The 17,279-nt window shown below is 45.7% G+C and overlaps 1 protein-coding gene across 5 annotated transcripts in view; it reads right to left on the bottom strand.

Moving 5' to 3' along the window:
• Positions 1-10,802, bottom strand: part of UBR4 (ubiquitin protein ligase E3 component n-recognin 4) — a 119,150-nt gene extending 108,348 nt beyond the window's left edge. For 3 of the 5 annotated variants that reach the window (XM_037045055.1, XM_037045059.1, XM_037045057.1), the window contains exons 1-8: positions 10,565-10,801; positions 4,211-4,308; positions 2,886-2,989; positions 1,994-2,123; positions 1,759-1,898; positions 1,165-1,267; positions 909-1,050; positions 642-766 (exon numbers count right to left, since the gene is read on the bottom strand). In XM_037045055.1, coding sequence (XP_036900950.1) covers positions 642-766; positions 909-1,050; positions 1,165-1,267; positions 1,759-1,898; positions 1,994-2,123; positions 2,886-2,989; positions 4,211-4,308; positions 10,565-10,740 — 1,018 coding nt within the window. In that variant the 5' untranslated portion in view covers positions 10,741-10,801. Of the gene's footprint in view, positions 1-641; positions 767-908; positions 1,051-1,164; positions 1,268-1,758; positions 1,899-1,993; positions 2,124-2,885; positions 2,990-4,210; positions 4,309-10,564 lie in introns of all 5 variants that reach the window. The other 2 variants (XM_037045056.1, XM_037045060.1) reach the window with 2 other exon arrangements.
• Positions 10,803-17,279: the final 6,477 nt, after the last annotated feature.

Raw genomic sequence — 17,279 nt, 5'->3', positions numbered from 1 at the left:
ATTTAAAATTTAAAAAAAAAAAAAAAAGAGTAAACATCAGCTGTCAGGCCCCACTGCCACGGAAGCATGTTCAACAGAGAGAAAGGGGATCCTGTGGAGGCATGAAGAACATGTGTCGTGTGTCTCGGTATAAACAGACACCACATGTTCTACAAAGCCCTCCTCACGCCGCCCCACAGCAAGGCTCCATCGCTCCATCGCTCCCTTCTTTGTGTGCCCCAGGGCGCTATACTCGTCGTGCTGCCTTTGGCATCTCCTGTTCCACAGCAGACGGGCCCATCTACTCAGACAGATGGGTCTACACTACGTGGTCCATCTGCTCAGGCGCAGGCTCCTTGAGGGCAGCGACCACATACCATTCACCTCGATACCCCAACAGTACTTGCATTCTGCTTTTCACACAGCAGACACTATCTGCACACACCATGGAGTTACATATGCTCACAACACAACGCCAGCTGCTGAACAATAGGCAACTTACAGGATTACCCTATCTGGACCTCTTTCCACCTGGAAACAATATTAGAGGGTCCTGGGGGGAGGGAGTAAGCAAAGGCAGACGCCCCAGAAGAACCTGACGGTCTCTGGAAAGTACACCTGTGCCAACTGAGAGAGTGAGATCAGACATCGCAACTTCTCACCTGCATAGAGACAACTCAGGCTGAGGACTGTCACGTCCTGCAGACGAGAAGGATTGAGAGGTTCCAGCACGGGTAGAGAGAGGGTATCCAATGCCATGGTCACATCAATCACCAGTGAATGAAAACTGGAAGAGAGAAGACGACATAAGGGTCTCTGTGAATCACTTGCTTCCATAATCTGAAAGTAGGCACAACACAGAAATAGCCAGCTCATCTCTTTGAGGACAGCGTTGGAATGGAAAGTGCAAGTCCCCTGGAGCACCTTACCCATTACGAACAGCAGTGGCATCTGCCACTGTCGCGGGCATGATGAAGAAGGAATTGGCCAACACAGCGTCCTGAAACCGATTGATGTAGCGTAGGAAATATGGCAGGTTCAAACATACACGCAGTAGCTTCTCTGAGCCACCTGAATTAATGAAAAAGCTTGACCTTACAAATGAGCCTGTGTCTGATTCTTTTCCACTTAAGGAATTTTTGAAAGCAGAGGAACCATCTTTCTGCCAACAATTAGGCATCTTACCAAGCTCTTGAAGACTAGCCACATTCTGAGCTATGAACACATTCTTGGTTTTGACAGCAGAGGTTTGGTCTGTGGATGACTGCTCATCGCTTTCTCCTTCCACCTGAAGAAAAACAAAGCATACGAAAGGCCTATCAAGACACCCTCGCCTGCTGACGCCGCCCTGGGGCCCGGAACCGAACCGACTGTCCGCACCAGGCAGCAGCTCCATGGACCCTCTTCAGAACCCCCAGGTGATGGGGACAGACTCCTCTCTGACGCTGGAAAGCACGCGATAATTTTCCCCAAGGAGGGGAGAAGCACATAGCTTCAAATATGGATATATCCCACAGCTACTAGAGGGTGATGCATGTTACAGCAAGCATGCTCTTTGTATGTTTATTTACATTGAGAAATGTTACAAAACAGTCACCAAAATAGTAATAATTAGACAGGAGGAGCCAAAGTGAGTTTTACTTTTTTTTTTTGGTCTGTATTCTTCAATTTTTTTCCTACCCCAGGCATGTACATCATTTTAAATCACAAATATAAAGTACATTTGTTATATTTTCTAGACTCAGCTCCTTAACAAGGACGTTGGCTGAAGTAACTCACCGGAGTCTGAGGGCCTATGGATGGTGACGCTATAGTTCTAGGGTTGAAAACTGACGTCAGCTGGTTCAGAAAATTCATCTGGACCTCCTTCTGCCGCAGCTCTGGGCTCACCGGGGAGGCCAGCTCTTTCTGATCTTCCACTATGAAACATGAAAGCAAACAGGGGGATGAGGAGAGCACCGCCAGAAAGCAAAGCAGGAAAAGTGGGCCAGGGAAGTGGCAAAGGAGCGCCCACCATCTGAGAGCGTCTTCACTGTTTGTGGCAATTTGGCTGATTTCATCATCGCTGTAAACGTGATAATTTCGGTTCTGTCTAGTCGGCTACAGCCAGTGCACAGGCCCTTGATGAGGAGGATCAAGTGTTTCTGGAAAAAAAAAAAAAAAATTCAAATACATCTTTTAGAAGATTTGACTCTTTGGAGACTTCTAACTGGCACCAGGCCAAATGCAGATTCCTACCCAGGACTGCAGTCTTAGGAGAAAACACTGAAGCAGGAATCAGAAGCTGATGGGCCCCTGACCACACTGGTCTGCACATTTGTCTTCCTCTTCTCACACGCTGCTGGTTTTTAATTTGAAGTTAATGCTAACTTTTTCAAACACGGGAAGCTTAACATACAAATCTGGACTTCTTATCTCTCAATCATCGCGGGTTACAGTAATGAGCCTTTGAGCTGACTGCTGCACAGGAGTGAGCTGGAGCCAAAGAGTGCCTGGCCTTCAGAGCAGGGCATGCACCCATCTCAGCGAGCACGCTTTACTCAGTGTCACACGCCTGGCCCTGTGGGCACGTAACTGGAACCCCTGTAACAGCCTCTGCAGCCCTCTCTATACCAGAGACCGGAACACCGCAGCCCCGCTCAGCCCACTGCCTGTTTTTGTGAATGACATTTACCAAACCACAGCTATGCTCGTTCATTCACGTGCCGTCTGTGGCTGCTTGCACAGTACAAAGGCAGAGCCGAGAGGCAGAGACTAGCTGCGGCAGGGACTGGATGGTCAGCCAAGTGTTTCCTATCTGGCCTATGACAGAACAAGTCCACCAGCCCCTGCCCTGCGACAGCCCTTCTCCATCACTCCACAATCCTACCTCAAAAGGAGACTCAGAAACGGGCCGCCCCTCTCACCTGGGACACAGCACAAGCCTCATCGGGATTCTCCAGACGCAGGAGCGAAAACTCAATCAGGACTTTACAGGCTGCTGCCACCGACTGAAGCTGGTTCCGCGGGACTGAGAAAGCAACAAGTTGTACTTCACCTCAAACATCTGTAAACGCACTTAACCCTCACCGTTAGCATATCAGACAAGACATGGACCGATGCTCTGGATACCTACTCCATATATCCAACAGTTCCAATATTTCTATGATAAGAATTATTCAGAACCAACAACCCAAGGCTTCTGGTCATTGATACTCATTAAATGCCTACAAATCAACTTATCTTATATTTGCTACAAACTAAGATAATTCTAATGAGATATGCATCACCCTAAGTACCAAGAACTTCAAATACATTAACTCAATCCTTAAACCAACCCTATGATGTTGGTATTTTTGTTATCTGCTCTTCCTCCTTTTTAAAAACATCGACAGCCACAGGAGGCTAAATGGTTTGCCCACATGGCATGGCCAGAGTCAGATTCAGGATGTCTGGCTCCAGAGTTCACGCCCTTAACCACTAGCATGTATGACTTCTTTTCCCCATAGATTCTAATGCCTTTTGCAAGCAGCTTCCTACACAAAGTTTCTTCAAGCTAAAAGTGATTCTTTCACCAGTGCCCAGTGCCTATAATAAACAGCACTGGACACAAAATTGCTCAGCAATCCTGTAGCTTCCTTTCAGTTCAGTTGCTTAGAAACTAACTAAACAAATCATTACAGTTTTTCAGAACTATATGAGTTAGGATTTTAAAAAATGTGAAAACGCAAAAATCCAGATAATGGAAAATAGGGGCTTGGTGACTCTTTGATTAGAAAAAGTTTAAAGATGGGGAATTGAAAGTGAAATATTTTCACATACCAGAGAACACAAAAAGAGAGTTCACTCACCAACACCAAGTAAAAAATAGACCCTTGGTTTGTGGCTGCTTAACCCAGGCTGCTATCCACCTATCCCCCCACCCACCCCAGAAATGAGCACACTAGCAATCACAGTTATGAAATCAGTAAGACACTGCTGATTAAGAAGGTAAAGAAGGGTAACCGAGTGGGTTATGAAGCAGGTGTCCAAACGAAGTCGTTTTTAAATCCCTCCTGGCTGGCCCAGGTGGAAAGCTCCCGGAGCCTTACCACACTGACCACTGTCCCCACTGTCCCCACTCTGGGACGAACAGTCAGAAGCGGGGAAGCACAGACTGCATTACCAGCTTGTTCGGACGCCCCCCCCAGGGAGACACACAACCCCCCACTCACATGCCCTCGAAAGAGAGCGACGAGAGTGGAACACTCACTGAGGCCGCAAACCGTGGTGATGTAGTGCGTGGAAAGTGCGACGAAGGACGAGTAGAACGGCTCATACTGCTTCTCGTGCTGGAGGATTTCGGACTCACTGCGAAGAGAGCAATTCGGCCAAGATTTATTCAGGGCTTACCGTATGCCAGAGACCTTACCCCTCATTTATAGGCAGCATCTCACTCAATCCTTGCAGCAACTCTGCTTGGAAGGCACTGTTATCATCCCTATACTGAAGACTGAGAAGGTGGAGCTTAGAGAATTAAAATTGAGTAACTTGTCCAAAGTATCTGGCTTAGTGAATGGCAAAGGCTGGAGGAAATCATGAACGGGACACCATTTGGTCCTATATTACTGATCGGCGAAGACTAAAACCTAGCAATACCATGTGCTGGCCAGAAAGGGTAGACAAGAGCACTTAAAATACTGTTGGTAGGAATACGGGTTACTGTGACCCCTTGTGAAGACCAAACAAGGCTAGCCCATAATGTAATAACTTAAAAACAGTTTCTCCAGGGAAGAAATCCTCTAACTGGTGACAAAATCCAAAATTCACTAGGTACCAGAGTTCTCTTCCACCCCACCCCACCTTCCTGGTGGGATACAGCTAGATCACAACAAATTCAGTGATTTTTAACCACATCCCAATCGGAAAAATTCCCTCTTCTGTGAAAGCCTGGAGCTCAACTAGGTCTAAAAGCTGGATACATTTTCATCACTCTCTCTACCCAGTCAGATGCTAATCTGCAGTCTGTGAAACAAGAAGGCAACAAAAAGACTAAAATGTATCCCGTTAAATGGAAAAGGCCAGCAGTGTGGCCACATAGTTTCCTCAACGAGCTGATTCTCTAATCAGAAGTATCAGCCAGAAAGGGAGAGGGAAACAGTGAGGACGCGTCCACCTGCCAAATCAACACAGGAGCCAAAAAGACAAGCTGAACACTGAGCAGGTGCCAACACGACTGATGAATCACCCTAGACAGCACTTAAAAGGCTGGCATCGCAAACGCTTTGTTATTTGGGGATTTACCCTGAATAAATGAGGATTTATCAAAGGTCAGTTCCTTATCTTGGACCAACTAAGAACATATATTTATGGAGCACTTCGGATGTACAGGGATCTTTCTGCCCACTAAATGGTCATTTCTCCCTATTTGTCAGATGAATAAAAAGGAGGAAACAAGAAACTTTAAACCAAGTACCACTCGAAGTTTCTAGTGACCATCACACTGACAAGGATCATACCATATTCAGCAAAAAACTCCCATTAAACCCCCTGGCGAGGACACTTACTTAGTTGCTCCTTCACTTCCATCCTTATACTTTCTTACTCATTGTTCTAAAGTTTTTCCTCCCCACAGTTAAATGTATTTTACCGAGCTGCATACCTTCTTTGCTTTATTGCAAAACTTCAGAGCCGCTTACCTCCGTGTTTTTCTGCTGAATAGGCTTTACCAAAACTAAGAGAAAAACTGCCACCCGAAGGATGAACTTACTCTGTTGCTTTCATTCCCAAACAGTGACGCAGCTCCAACAAAAGTAACAAACCCACTTAACTGCTTGGTCCGATGCTGCCCCACTCTGATTTAACGAACCGGACACCCTACCCGGAAACAACAGCCACAGCACAACCGCCTTACTCCAATAAAGAACCAGGATGCACTGGGGCAATGGACACTAGGGTGGGGCGGGAGGCACGGAGAAGTCTCGAGCTCCACGTACAATTTGCTAAGGGCAAACTAAGGATAAACCCAAGGAAATTAACTTCATAAGCCCTGGAAGGAGGGAGAGGACATGTGGCCAAGGACAAGGTCTCATCACTTGCTTTTGAAGACACAAGTGCCTATGAGTCACCTACTAAAGATGCGCTGCCACACTTCCTGGCCCCACCCTCATGCACTGAGACTCTGATGAAGGCACCAGAGGATGCAAAGACTCGAAACAAGGAACAAAGAGCAAGAAGTGAGGTTGGAAGGAAAAGAATAAAGAAATTGAAGGCAAATATAACACAGAGAAAGAAAAATTTAAAATACTTCAAAAATATCTCTCTCCTCCGAGTGTTGGGTGTTCTCCTTCAAACACCTGCCTTTTCTTTTTTTTTCTTTTTTTAAATATTTTATTTTATTTATTTTAGAGAGAGGGGAAGGGAAGGAGAAAGTGTGGGAGAGAAACATCAATGTGCAGTTGCCTCTCATGTGTCCCCTACTGGAGACCTGGCCTGCGGCATGTGCCCTGACTGGGAATCAAACAGTGATCCTCTGGTTCACAGGCCCGAGCTCAATCCACTGAGGTACACCAGCCAGGGCTAACACCTGCCTTTTCTAACTTGGCAACAGCAGCACCCGAGTCTGAAACACTGTGGGAAGACAGGCGTTCCCACTCCGTACAGAGCGAAGGGGACGCCGAGGACCCCAGGGAGCAGCAGCCCGGCAGCCAGATCAGAGGGATCCAATCTACAAGTGTGTAAAAAAGAACTGGAAGGGTCTGGAAACACATAGTTTGTTTAGGAAGAGGCAGAAATCCAAAAGAGCAAAATAAAAGAGGAAGGATTCACCTCACGTCTCACTCTGAGCTAAGACACCGCCCCTGGTGGATGTGACACTGAGACGGGGCAACAGCGCCCATGCCCAGAACCAACCGCACGATGACACTCCATCACCTGGTGGTGGGTTGTCTCCCCTGCAGAGCAATCACAAACTTACGTCCTACAGCATAGAAATCCAAAAATCACGGCACCAGTGCATCCCTTTCTCCCTTCCAAGGTTTTTTGAGTGTTATCTGATGAAGCTGTTGTAACAGCTTCTGCCTTCCCAAGTAGGTCCCTCTGGCCTAAATTTTACCTAATAACTGGGGAGGCAGGGACTCAGGCTTGTCACTAAGGAGGCCAGGACAGCCTAGGAAGGACTGACTGGCTCAGGGGAAAGAGAAATCTTTTTGTAATCTACCGAGAGCCAATCAAATTGTCCCCCGACAGTCGCACTCGCCACTATTTTGCACGGAGTTAAGAAAGGAACTCTGGGTTTGATAGTTCGTTAACACATCAGGCTACCTTCAGCAATTACACTAACCAACTCCACATAAAGTGTGTGCTCCATTAAGCCAGTTCCAGCTCCATCTCTGGTCTGGAAAAGCAATGGTGCTCAAAAGACTTTCGATCCTTACTCCTAAAAACATACCGGCAACAGGCAGTAGAAATAAACTCCCCTGTAAGTAAACTCAGGAATCTTTTTCTTTTAAAAACCGAGTGACACTTTTGAGAGAACCTTCCCAATTTACCCATGCCAATCTACTCCTCCTTCGTTTCACAGTTGATTACCAAGCCAAGCTGAACAGGGTCTGAACTGAGGAATTTTTTTTAAATCAACCATTTCTTCTAACCGAAAGGTCAATTCCAACTATGAAAGTATGAAAGAACAGGGACAAAAAGCACAATGGTAGAGTACTAAGCAGTCTCTTAAGACATTTGTTATTGACCCCCAGAGTAAAAAAAAAAAAAGAAGGAATTCAATGGGTTAATTCCAATGGCTGCCAGAGAGAAAAATAAGAGCTGGGACAGAAGTAGGACATCAAAAAGGGAAGCAGAGAGCAGTAGATCGCTGCAGAGAAACAGAAGACCCCCGGAAGCAAGAAAGAAAAGCACAGCAGACACAACAACAGAAAGAAGCGCAGGAACCACAGCAGATGGCAGCAGCAACCACGGAAGGAAAGTGGCAGCCTGGGCGCAGGCACAGTGCTGGCTCTCACCTGGCCCTGTGCTCAGTGACCACAGCTGCACATTTAAGAAATACTTCCATAATCCTGACACCCTCAATTCCCTTTATATTTTGAAAAGCAAAAAAAAAAAAAACTTGAGAAACACAGTACTGATAGCACAGTACTAATTTTTGTGTTACAAATCAGGAGCTGTCAAGCTATGGCCTGCAAGTTAAATCCAGCCAACCACCTGTTGGTGCCGTCCACATTGAGGAATGGCTTTGTGGAATCTAGTGAACAAAATAAACTAACAAACAAAGCAGAAACAGACACACAGATACTGAGAACAGACTGACAGCTGTCAGAGGGGGAGGGGGCTGGGAGGATGGGTGGAAAAGGTGAAGGGATGAGGCAAAAAGAAAACCAAACCCTCAGAACAAACAACAGTCTAGGGATCACCAGTGTGCAAGGGGGTGGGGAAGGAGAAGAGGGTGAAGGGGAATCAATGGTGATGGAAGGAGACTTGACCTGGGGTGGTGAACACACAATACAGATGACATATTAGAGAAGTGTACACTTGAAACCCATATAACTTAATCAATGTCATGCCAATAAATTCAATAAAATTTTGTAAATGGATTTTGTATTTTTAATGGTTGCAAAAATGAAAAGCGGAATCTTTTTAACGTAAATATCCTATGAAATCCTGAGGTGTCCACAGTAGGGTCCTGGAGCCCAGGCACGCCCACCTGTCTACCACGTATCTGTCCTGCGAGGCTGCTTTCCCAACACGACGGCCGAGCTGCCTCGCGCAGACACAGCCTACATGGCTCGGAAACACGTACTCGTCTGGCCCCTTACAGAAAACGTGTGCCAGCCTCCGCTCTACACCAAACAGCACATTTAATACGTTTAGTTGTTTCAACGGCAAAGAACTTTTAAGCCAGATGTTTCTTTTGGAAATTTTTCTTAAGATCATATTCTTCTCACAGACCCTGACAAGGATACGTAACAGGCTTGCAAAGGTAACTGAGCCCCAAAAACCAGGACAGAGACTTCAAAGATCTTGCCTTCCAATAAAAGTTGGCTGCTAGACAGCCATAACTTTGGACATTTTCTCTAAACCCTGAAGGTCTTTCGAGGCCGTACACACAGGCAGCTGATTACCCTACCTAACGGAGGGTGTGGGAGAGGCGCCACTATTACTTATGTGGCAAAATTCAAACCTACTTTAATGTGTTTGGTTTTGGCTCCTTCTACAGATTGGAGGGAGTCGCTCAACTATCACAGTTTTGAACGGCTCGGGCCCAGAATCCCAGATGTACAGGAGGGTGTCCTCAAACGACTCACAACCTGCTCGGCTCATGTCCACAAAGACATAGAAGCAGACGTTCTAAAGCGTGGAGCACTGTCCACTCTAAACAGCATGGCGACTGTAACTCGGGAAAAACACCACCAATCCAAATGTTTAAAACAGCTAATAAGTGGCTACATCATTTAAGAGCAATACCTTTGATATTTGTTTACATCTTGGGAACATTCTTGGCTTAACACTTAGACAGAACAATCCAGCTGTAAAGTTAACTGTGACCAAACTATTACCAAACCCAACCATTATTTCACTACAGTATTTCTAAAAACTGCATCCAAAGCAACACAAACCTAACAGTAAGCACTATAATAAACAATATGTCAAACCATGGGCCTTCCTTTAGTAACAAATAGCAATTTCTCACCTTCTGGATAACAATGAGACATACTCTTGTTGGCATGAAGGTTAAATGACCCAGTTAGCGACTGCAGGGAGTTGCTGACGGGTTGGCCCGAAAAAATGAAAGTGAGACCAGCTTTAAAGACATACTTACCATGAAACTAATGAAAGACTGTTCTGAGAACCTAAATCAGGAAGAGGCAAGCCCCGCCTCATTAACACAACTCTCACAACCTGAGAATCTCTGTACAAAAAGAACCATGTAACAGCGAGCCAATAAACAGTCCCATCTGTCAAAGAGTCCGAAGATATGTTATGCAGAGAGAAATAAAGCGCCTTTTGTGGGGGGGAAATGACCTTTTGGACTAACACACCTAAATGTTTTTAATCCAAGGCCGTCCCGGTGGAAATATACAGTCGGTGCAACCCGAAGAGAGAGTCCTCAGTGGTCACTAGTGGCCGCAGTCACAGAAACAGCACGTGCCCCAGTGATTACAGCCCCACGGGAAGACCGTTATTAAATTATGTGGTAGGTCTCCCATTTAAAGCCCGGGCTCCGCGCCGGCCCAGGCTAGGGGCACGAGTGCCTGCGAGAAATGCAAACTCATCAGCGCTTTGACCTTAACACAGGGGGGAGCCCCGGGGACAGTGCCCTAAGAGCGCGGTGCATCGCGAAGTCGCTCGCAAACAGGTCCGACCACGCCCTCCTGGAGGGGGACCTCAAAAGTTTTGCTCGGGAGAGAAACTGAGGCACGGATGATTTACATGGGCTGACATTAAGAACCCCAGACAAGCCCTCGTCTGCCGGCGCCCGGGAGCCCCGAAGCCGCGGCCGGGCCGGGGGTCCCCGAGCGGCAGGAGGCGGCCCGGGAAGCGGGTCCAGACCGCCCCGCACGACCTCCCCTCCCCCCGCCCCTACGCCCGCCCCGCCGGGGCCGCCGCCCGGTACCTCTCGATGACTGAGGCCACCAGCTGCGGCAACTCTTTCATCTCGAAGGCGGAATAGGACGCGGACAGCAGGGGTCGCACAGCCACCTCCCAGCCCGGGGTCGTGTCCAACCCCGTTGCCGGGTCCCCGGGCGCGGGCGCTGCTGCCGCCGCCTCTTCGCCGCCGCTCGTCGCCATCTTCCGTCGTACTCCTGCGGCTCCCTCCCGGGGATTGCCACCGGCCCAGCACCACCTCCCGGGAGGGGGCGGAAGTGACGTAATCGTCCGCGTCAGACTACGCGCCGCGGTCGCGGACCAAAATACGCGGGGCGGCGGGGGAAGGCCCCGCTCGGCTCCCGCGGGGGGAGCGCGGCGCGGCCGGGGACCGGGCTGGGGCGCTGCGCCTGCGCGGGCCGCGGCGCAGCGGGTGAGGGCGGGGCGCCTGGCCCTCCGCGCCTGCGCGCTGGGCGTTGTTCGGGAAGGTGGGCGCTCCGAGGCTTCGGGATCCCCGCGAAAGGTGAGTCCGCCGCTTTGTTTCAGGTGGCAAAAACCAGGGCTGCGGAGTGGACTCTGCCTGGAGACGGTGACGGCTCCGCCCCTAGCGGCCGAGGCGAAGAGGAGGCCGAGGCTCCCTCACCCGCTGGTGCCTTCCCCGCCTCCCCGCCGGGGGCTCCCCGTAACAGTAATGCTACGGCCTCCTTCCCAGTACGGAGCTTTCTCCTGCCCACAGCGCCTCCCGCTACTATTGTAATCACTGGTCCTTTCTTCGCGCCCACGTCCGTTTATGTTTTGATCACCCTTGTTAGTAATTGCCACCAGCCCGTACTGCATCGTTCTTTCCAGATTGCCACGTTAGGCTCCCTTTCCCCCGTTTTTCTACTAGCCAAGAACGAATGTAACCTTTTATTCACAAGGCACAATGTCTAGATTTTATCGAGAAAAAAACCCGATGTGGGTACCAGATCTAAGAGAGAAAAGCGTTTGACTCAAGGGAAGGTCTCCGTGCATTGAGAACATTCTTGGGCTTCGGGGAGGACGTCAAGCGTGAGGCCCTGCGGACGACTGTCCGCCTAAATAAATCTTCCCAAGAACCGTGGAGACGGTTTGAAAATCCTGAAGCCATGAAATTTCCTAAGTTTTGGAAGAGCCTTTGTTACCGGTGTAACGCTATGACTAAATTGATACCTGGTGACCAATCTGCACTTTTAGTAAGGAAAAAATGTAACGTATTTCTTTTTTTTAATTTTAGAGAGGGAAAGGGAGGGAGAAACAGAGGGGCAGAAACATCCATCGGTTGGACCAAACCCGGAACACACAAGCCTGCTTGGGAATGGATCCCGCAAAGGGACTGGCAACTTTGTGGGTTTGCAGGACGAAGCCCAGCCAGCTGAGCCACACCTGCTGGGGTGAAAAGACCTATTTCATATTAGAAATAAGTTCAGTCAAGGCCAGCTTGGAGGAAACCATGGGTTCAATGATAACAGGGATTTTCCTTTAGTGTTTTAAGAATCTTAAACATAAGAATGTGAAAAATGAAATGCAAGGTAAAAACTTTCCATAATACAGTATATATTACATTCTTTCAAGATACCAAACCAAAGCCCTAAGGAGAAGTTTGGATACCAAGCATTTTATAGTGGCTCTTGGGATACCAATTTTATTTTTACCCAAAGTACAAAATTAATCTGCCCAGATTCTCTGGGAGGGGTTTCAGGAAATAATAAAAGATTAAGTGTTCATGCTTCCTTCCTTCCCTCTCCATCAGCTGCAGCTGGAAGAGAAAAAATAAAATAAAAAGGCAAATACAAAGTATCACAAGGAGATTCCCACCTGTGTGTTAACTCATATATTTATTACACTTAGTATTTCTGGCTCACAGATTGGAGAAAGCACTCTAGGTAAAGATCTTTCTTTATAACTACCACATTAATTTCAGTATTGGAAGTGTGTTCATGTTACAGAGATTTGGAAGGACATCTATGTGCTAAATTTGGATGACAAAAGAAAGGAATGGGTAAATAAGGCCCCCCAAAAAAGACTTCTAGATGACGCGCACACCTCTAATTCACACACTTTGGTCCAGAAAATAAGATAGAAACTAAAGGATAGTAATTTTTGTGAATTAACTGAAGGATTTAAAATACTAGTTCCCTTCTAATCCCAAGTGGCTAAGAACTAAAAATTTAAAACTGATACAAGGGAGAAGATTTAGTCATGTTACAGGAAATGCAATAGAAAAAAAATTAAGCAGCCATGGCCGAATGGCACGGCTTAATGTGGGAGTATAGATTTGGAGGGAGGTGGAAAAGTTTTGTGTCTTGACACAGATCATGTGTATTTACATGTAAATACACAGAACACAGGGGTGGGCAAAAGGAGGTTTACAGTCATTCAGACGGAAAATAGTACAATTAAATAAGACAAGAACAAACTCTGGCGTACTCACAATTGTAAACCCACTTCTGCGCACCCCTGTATTCAGTGAGCTATCTCTACTTGATGAGTACACTTCAGTAGTTACAATTTATATCTCAATCCAGAAACAACAGTAAGGTCATTGCAGGAACCTCAAAAGCAAGAGACATTGGCATTCCGCCCCCCCCAAAGTATTCCATCTGATACAAAGTTATTTGCAGTAAACCATAATAGATACTGTGTGTTTAGAAACAATTAGATGAATAAACAGTAGCTACTGTTAGCTTCCGGGAGCCAATAGAGATCAATCTGTTCTGGAGATGTTATGAAGTTACAGGAAGCAAAAGTCAGTGCATATTTGTGGGAACTCCTAAAGCAGCACTGAATACATTGTGTTGGCAAGAAAATCTGTTACATTTTTCCCTACAATGACTCTAGCAGTGCTTAGTTATTTTTAACTTCATTTGAAACAATTTCTTAGATTGTGACAGCTGTCATATCTGTCCATTTTTAAAAAACATCAAAATTGGTGAATTTTTGTGTAGCCATTTTAATGCTGAAGATGGAAGAAAATATGCAACAGTTTTTATGTATTATGCTTTATTATTTCAAGAAGGGTAAAAATGCAACTGAAATGCACACAGAAAAGATTTGTGCATTGTATAGAGAAGGTGCTGTGACTGAACATGTCAAAAGTGATTTATGAGCCCTGGCTGGCGTGGCTTAGTGGATTGAGCACGGGCCTGCAAACCAAAGGGTCACTGGTTCGATCCTAGTGAGGGCACATGCCTGGGTTGCAGGCCAGGTCCCTGGTTGGAGGTGTGTGAGAGACAACCAACTGGTGTTTCTCTCCCTTTCTCCCTCCCTTCTCCTCTCTCTGGAAATAAATAAAATATTTTTTAAAAAGAAAATGAAACACCAAGAATATAAGGAAACCTGGTTGGACTTAGTAATATGAAAGTCATTTGTAATCCACAAGGATTGATTGTTTTCCCCCAAATAGTGGTTTTTATATGGTAAAAATTTTAAATGAAGAAGAAAATATGCCTTGCAGTCTTCTTGCTTTAAGAGAGACAAATACTTTTGGCCACCCACCCCGCAGGACTAGAATAAAATACCAGTTTTACAGAACAGCAGGAAGCACAACTTATGGGAAACTGAAGAAGGATCACAGTTGAAAAGATTAAAATTATAAGGTACATATCTATATCTCTATGGTGTTCAGTAGTAGCCAATGTGAATTAACAAATGGTTAACTGACTGCACAGTGAAGCTTAGATATACTTACTCAGCTTAAATGAAATAACACAAAATTGAAAATATATTGGAAGGGTTTTGTTCCCTGAAATGCTTTTTATCTTCCTCAGTTCTGTTATTGCCATCTTTTAGGATTTACACTCAGCAAAATTTTGGGCCATCAGATTGAGAGAGGAGAGAAAGACAGGAGAGAGATGGATAAAATGTTAACATTTGGGGAATTCCAGTGAAGGGTATCTGAGAATTCTTTGTACTATTCTTGTAACTTTTCTGTATGTCTGAAATTGTATCAGAATAAAAAGTTAAAAGAAACTTTGTAAATACTTTGCTTCAGAGTTTAAAAACATGATTAAAGTACAAAGACACGGCAGGCATTTAACAGAAGAAGAGTAGTATTCATAGTCTGGGAAAATGGAGTCAAATGACTACAGTGTATCCGTTGGGGGTGCTCTGGTCAGCTCAAGTGAGTATTCGGGTCTGTCTCACTCGTATAGGCCTGTAGTAAAAACCATATATATGATAACAGGGATAACACACCCTCTGTTCAACTATAACCAAGCAAACTTATAAAAGCAGTTTAAGCTGTGGCTGGTGTGCCTCAGTGGACTGAGCACCAACCGGCCAAACGAAAGGTGGTCGGTGCAAGTCCCAGTCAGGGCATGTGCCTGGGTTGTGGGCCAGGACCCCAGCTGATGTGTGCAAGAGGCAACTGATCAATGTCTCTCCCCGCCTTTCTCCCTCGCTTTCTCTTTCTATAAAAATAAATGAAATAAAAAGAATAGCATTTTAACTTATTATCCAGACTTCTTCATGGGAAAGAATGTATATTCCAACTAGCAAACAAGTGTTCTAGCCCTCTTTACAATTCCAGTCTTCATTGTCATCAATAAACCGGGGTTCTAGTTATCAGTTTCTAGACTAGCTTATTTTATCACATAGCACATGGGGTATAACTCGTCACCCAAGCCATCAAAGGTACAGTGGAGCATGTGTGTGTAAGTATGCCTTTTAAATGTATTGCTGTTGCAGCCCTGGCTGGCGTAGCTCAGTGGATTGAGCGCGGGCCTGTGAACCAGACATCGCGGTTCAATTCCCAGTCAGGGCACATGCCTGGGTTGTGGGGCAGTTCCCAGCAGAGGACTCACAAGAGGCAACCATACATTGATATTTCTCTCTTCTCCTTCCCTTTCTCTCTAAGATGAATAAATAAAATCTTTAAAAAAATAAATGTATTGCTGTTGCTTAACTTTCATTCTTTCAGATTGCATGTTAGGTGATAGTAGACAAGAGTGCGTCGATATAAATCTCTTGTTATTTAATAGCTACCTTTGTAAATAGCCTGCCTCTGTACTGGAAAAGGCTCCGTCTCAGCACCATGGATTAGAAATCTATACGGCCCTAGTGCCGGTGGAAACCAGGATCCTGGGTTGGAGGTCAGTCTCAACCAACATCACACTCAGACACCTCAAAAAATGAGGAGGTGGGCTGTGCACCTCTTTGACGTTATAAATCCACACTGGAAAGGGGATCTCAGACAGAGACTTCCCTGAGAGTATTAGTCAATCTTGTCACAGTCTCTAATGGAATAACACTAAAAAATTCCAAACTTGTGACCTTAAAAAGGGGCACGGGAGATCCATATTGTTAGTCAAGATGCAAAACACAATTTGGTTTGGAGAGATACATAGCAAACTTGTCCCATGGTATCTCTGGGACACAGGGTTGGGGAGGTTTTGAAGGGAGACTCAACTGTGGTTGCTGGGAATTAGAGTCTTTTAAAATAACTTGGTAATGAAATATTGTATGAAGCAGTCCCTTCATATGAAATACCACTGTCTCCATTACTGAAAGGGAGATAGGCCCTGGCCGGCGTGGCCCAGTTGGTTAGAGCGTTGTCTGGTTAACTGAAAGGTCACAGGTTTGACTCCCGGTCAGGGCACACACCTGGGCTGTAGTGGGTTCAGTTCAGGGTCGGGCCATATACAGGAGACAACCCATCAATGTTTCTCTTGCCCCACCTTCCTCTCTCTCTGAAATTAATAAATATATCCCCAGGTGAGGATTAGAAAAAGAAAGGGAGACGGTACCTCTGTTTACATTTTACAAAAAAATAAATGTGACAAAGTATTGTCCACCTTGTTTTGATTATGTATGGAATGCTAATTGTCAAATTTTGAAAATTTAAATAGTGTTTGCCAAAGCCTATTTGGACTTTGAATCTAAGTTCTATTTATTTTGTTTATATAAGTACATATAAATATAATACCAAAAAGATACCATTCCTTTTAAAATAGAAATTATGGCACTCAAAACCCATTTCCCCTATTGATCTTGTATTTATGTAGCAAAATAGGGTTTGTCAGCACACCAGAAAGGGGGAGTAGGGCTATCTCTTGGCATGTCAATGTCAGAATGCCTCACTATGTCACCAAGACACTAAGGACAAATGTCCTACGGCTTCCATGAACAGGGTATCAGCATTTGGGGAACTACTGGTCAGTCAGCAGCTTCATGCTTAAGACACTGGGGAACTCGGAGAACAGCTTACCCATCCCTGGGACACACAGCATGACACGAGCACTAAAACGCTGAAATACACCGTTCGGGGCATTTTGTGGTTAGCACTCAGGAAACTGGGAGGTTCTGGGGAGCCAAAATCAACAGGGCAGGCTTTGTGGAGGATTTCAGATTTGAGACAAGCCAGATTTTGAGAAGGGAAAAAAGCATTCCAAGTAAAGACCAGAGATACAATAGATTCGTTACTTAAAAACAAAATTTTAAATGAGCAGACATCAGAAAATAAGTCTCCGGGTGATTGCGATCATCGAAGCTTATGTAATAAGCTTTTTAAAAGATAGCGACTGGTACAGGCAGTCAGATTACAAATCTGAAATTTCTATCACACTTTGCTCCAGAAAGGATTTAGGGCCTCTTTTATGAAAAACCTGTTTAAGATGCATTATTTGAAAAAAAAAGAAGAAATAGCACGACCCCATTACGAGTTCATGCACAAGACCGCCACCAGACGGGCTATGGATGCCCGTATGAGTGATTAACGTTTACTA

The sequence above is a fragment of the Sturnira hondurensis genome, unplaced genomic scaffold (genome assembly GCF_014824575.4).
Source record: "Sturnira hondurensis isolate 20B ecotype Veracruz unplaced genomic scaffold, ASM1482457v3 Scaffold0004257, whole genome shotgun sequence".
In the NCBI taxonomy this organism is placed as follows: domain Eukaryota; kingdom Metazoa; phylum Chordata; class Mammalia; order Chiroptera; family Phyllostomidae; genus Sturnira; species Sturnira hondurensis.
Note: the sequence above shows the minus strand (reverse complement) of the source record. Positions and strands in the feature narration are given on the sequence as shown.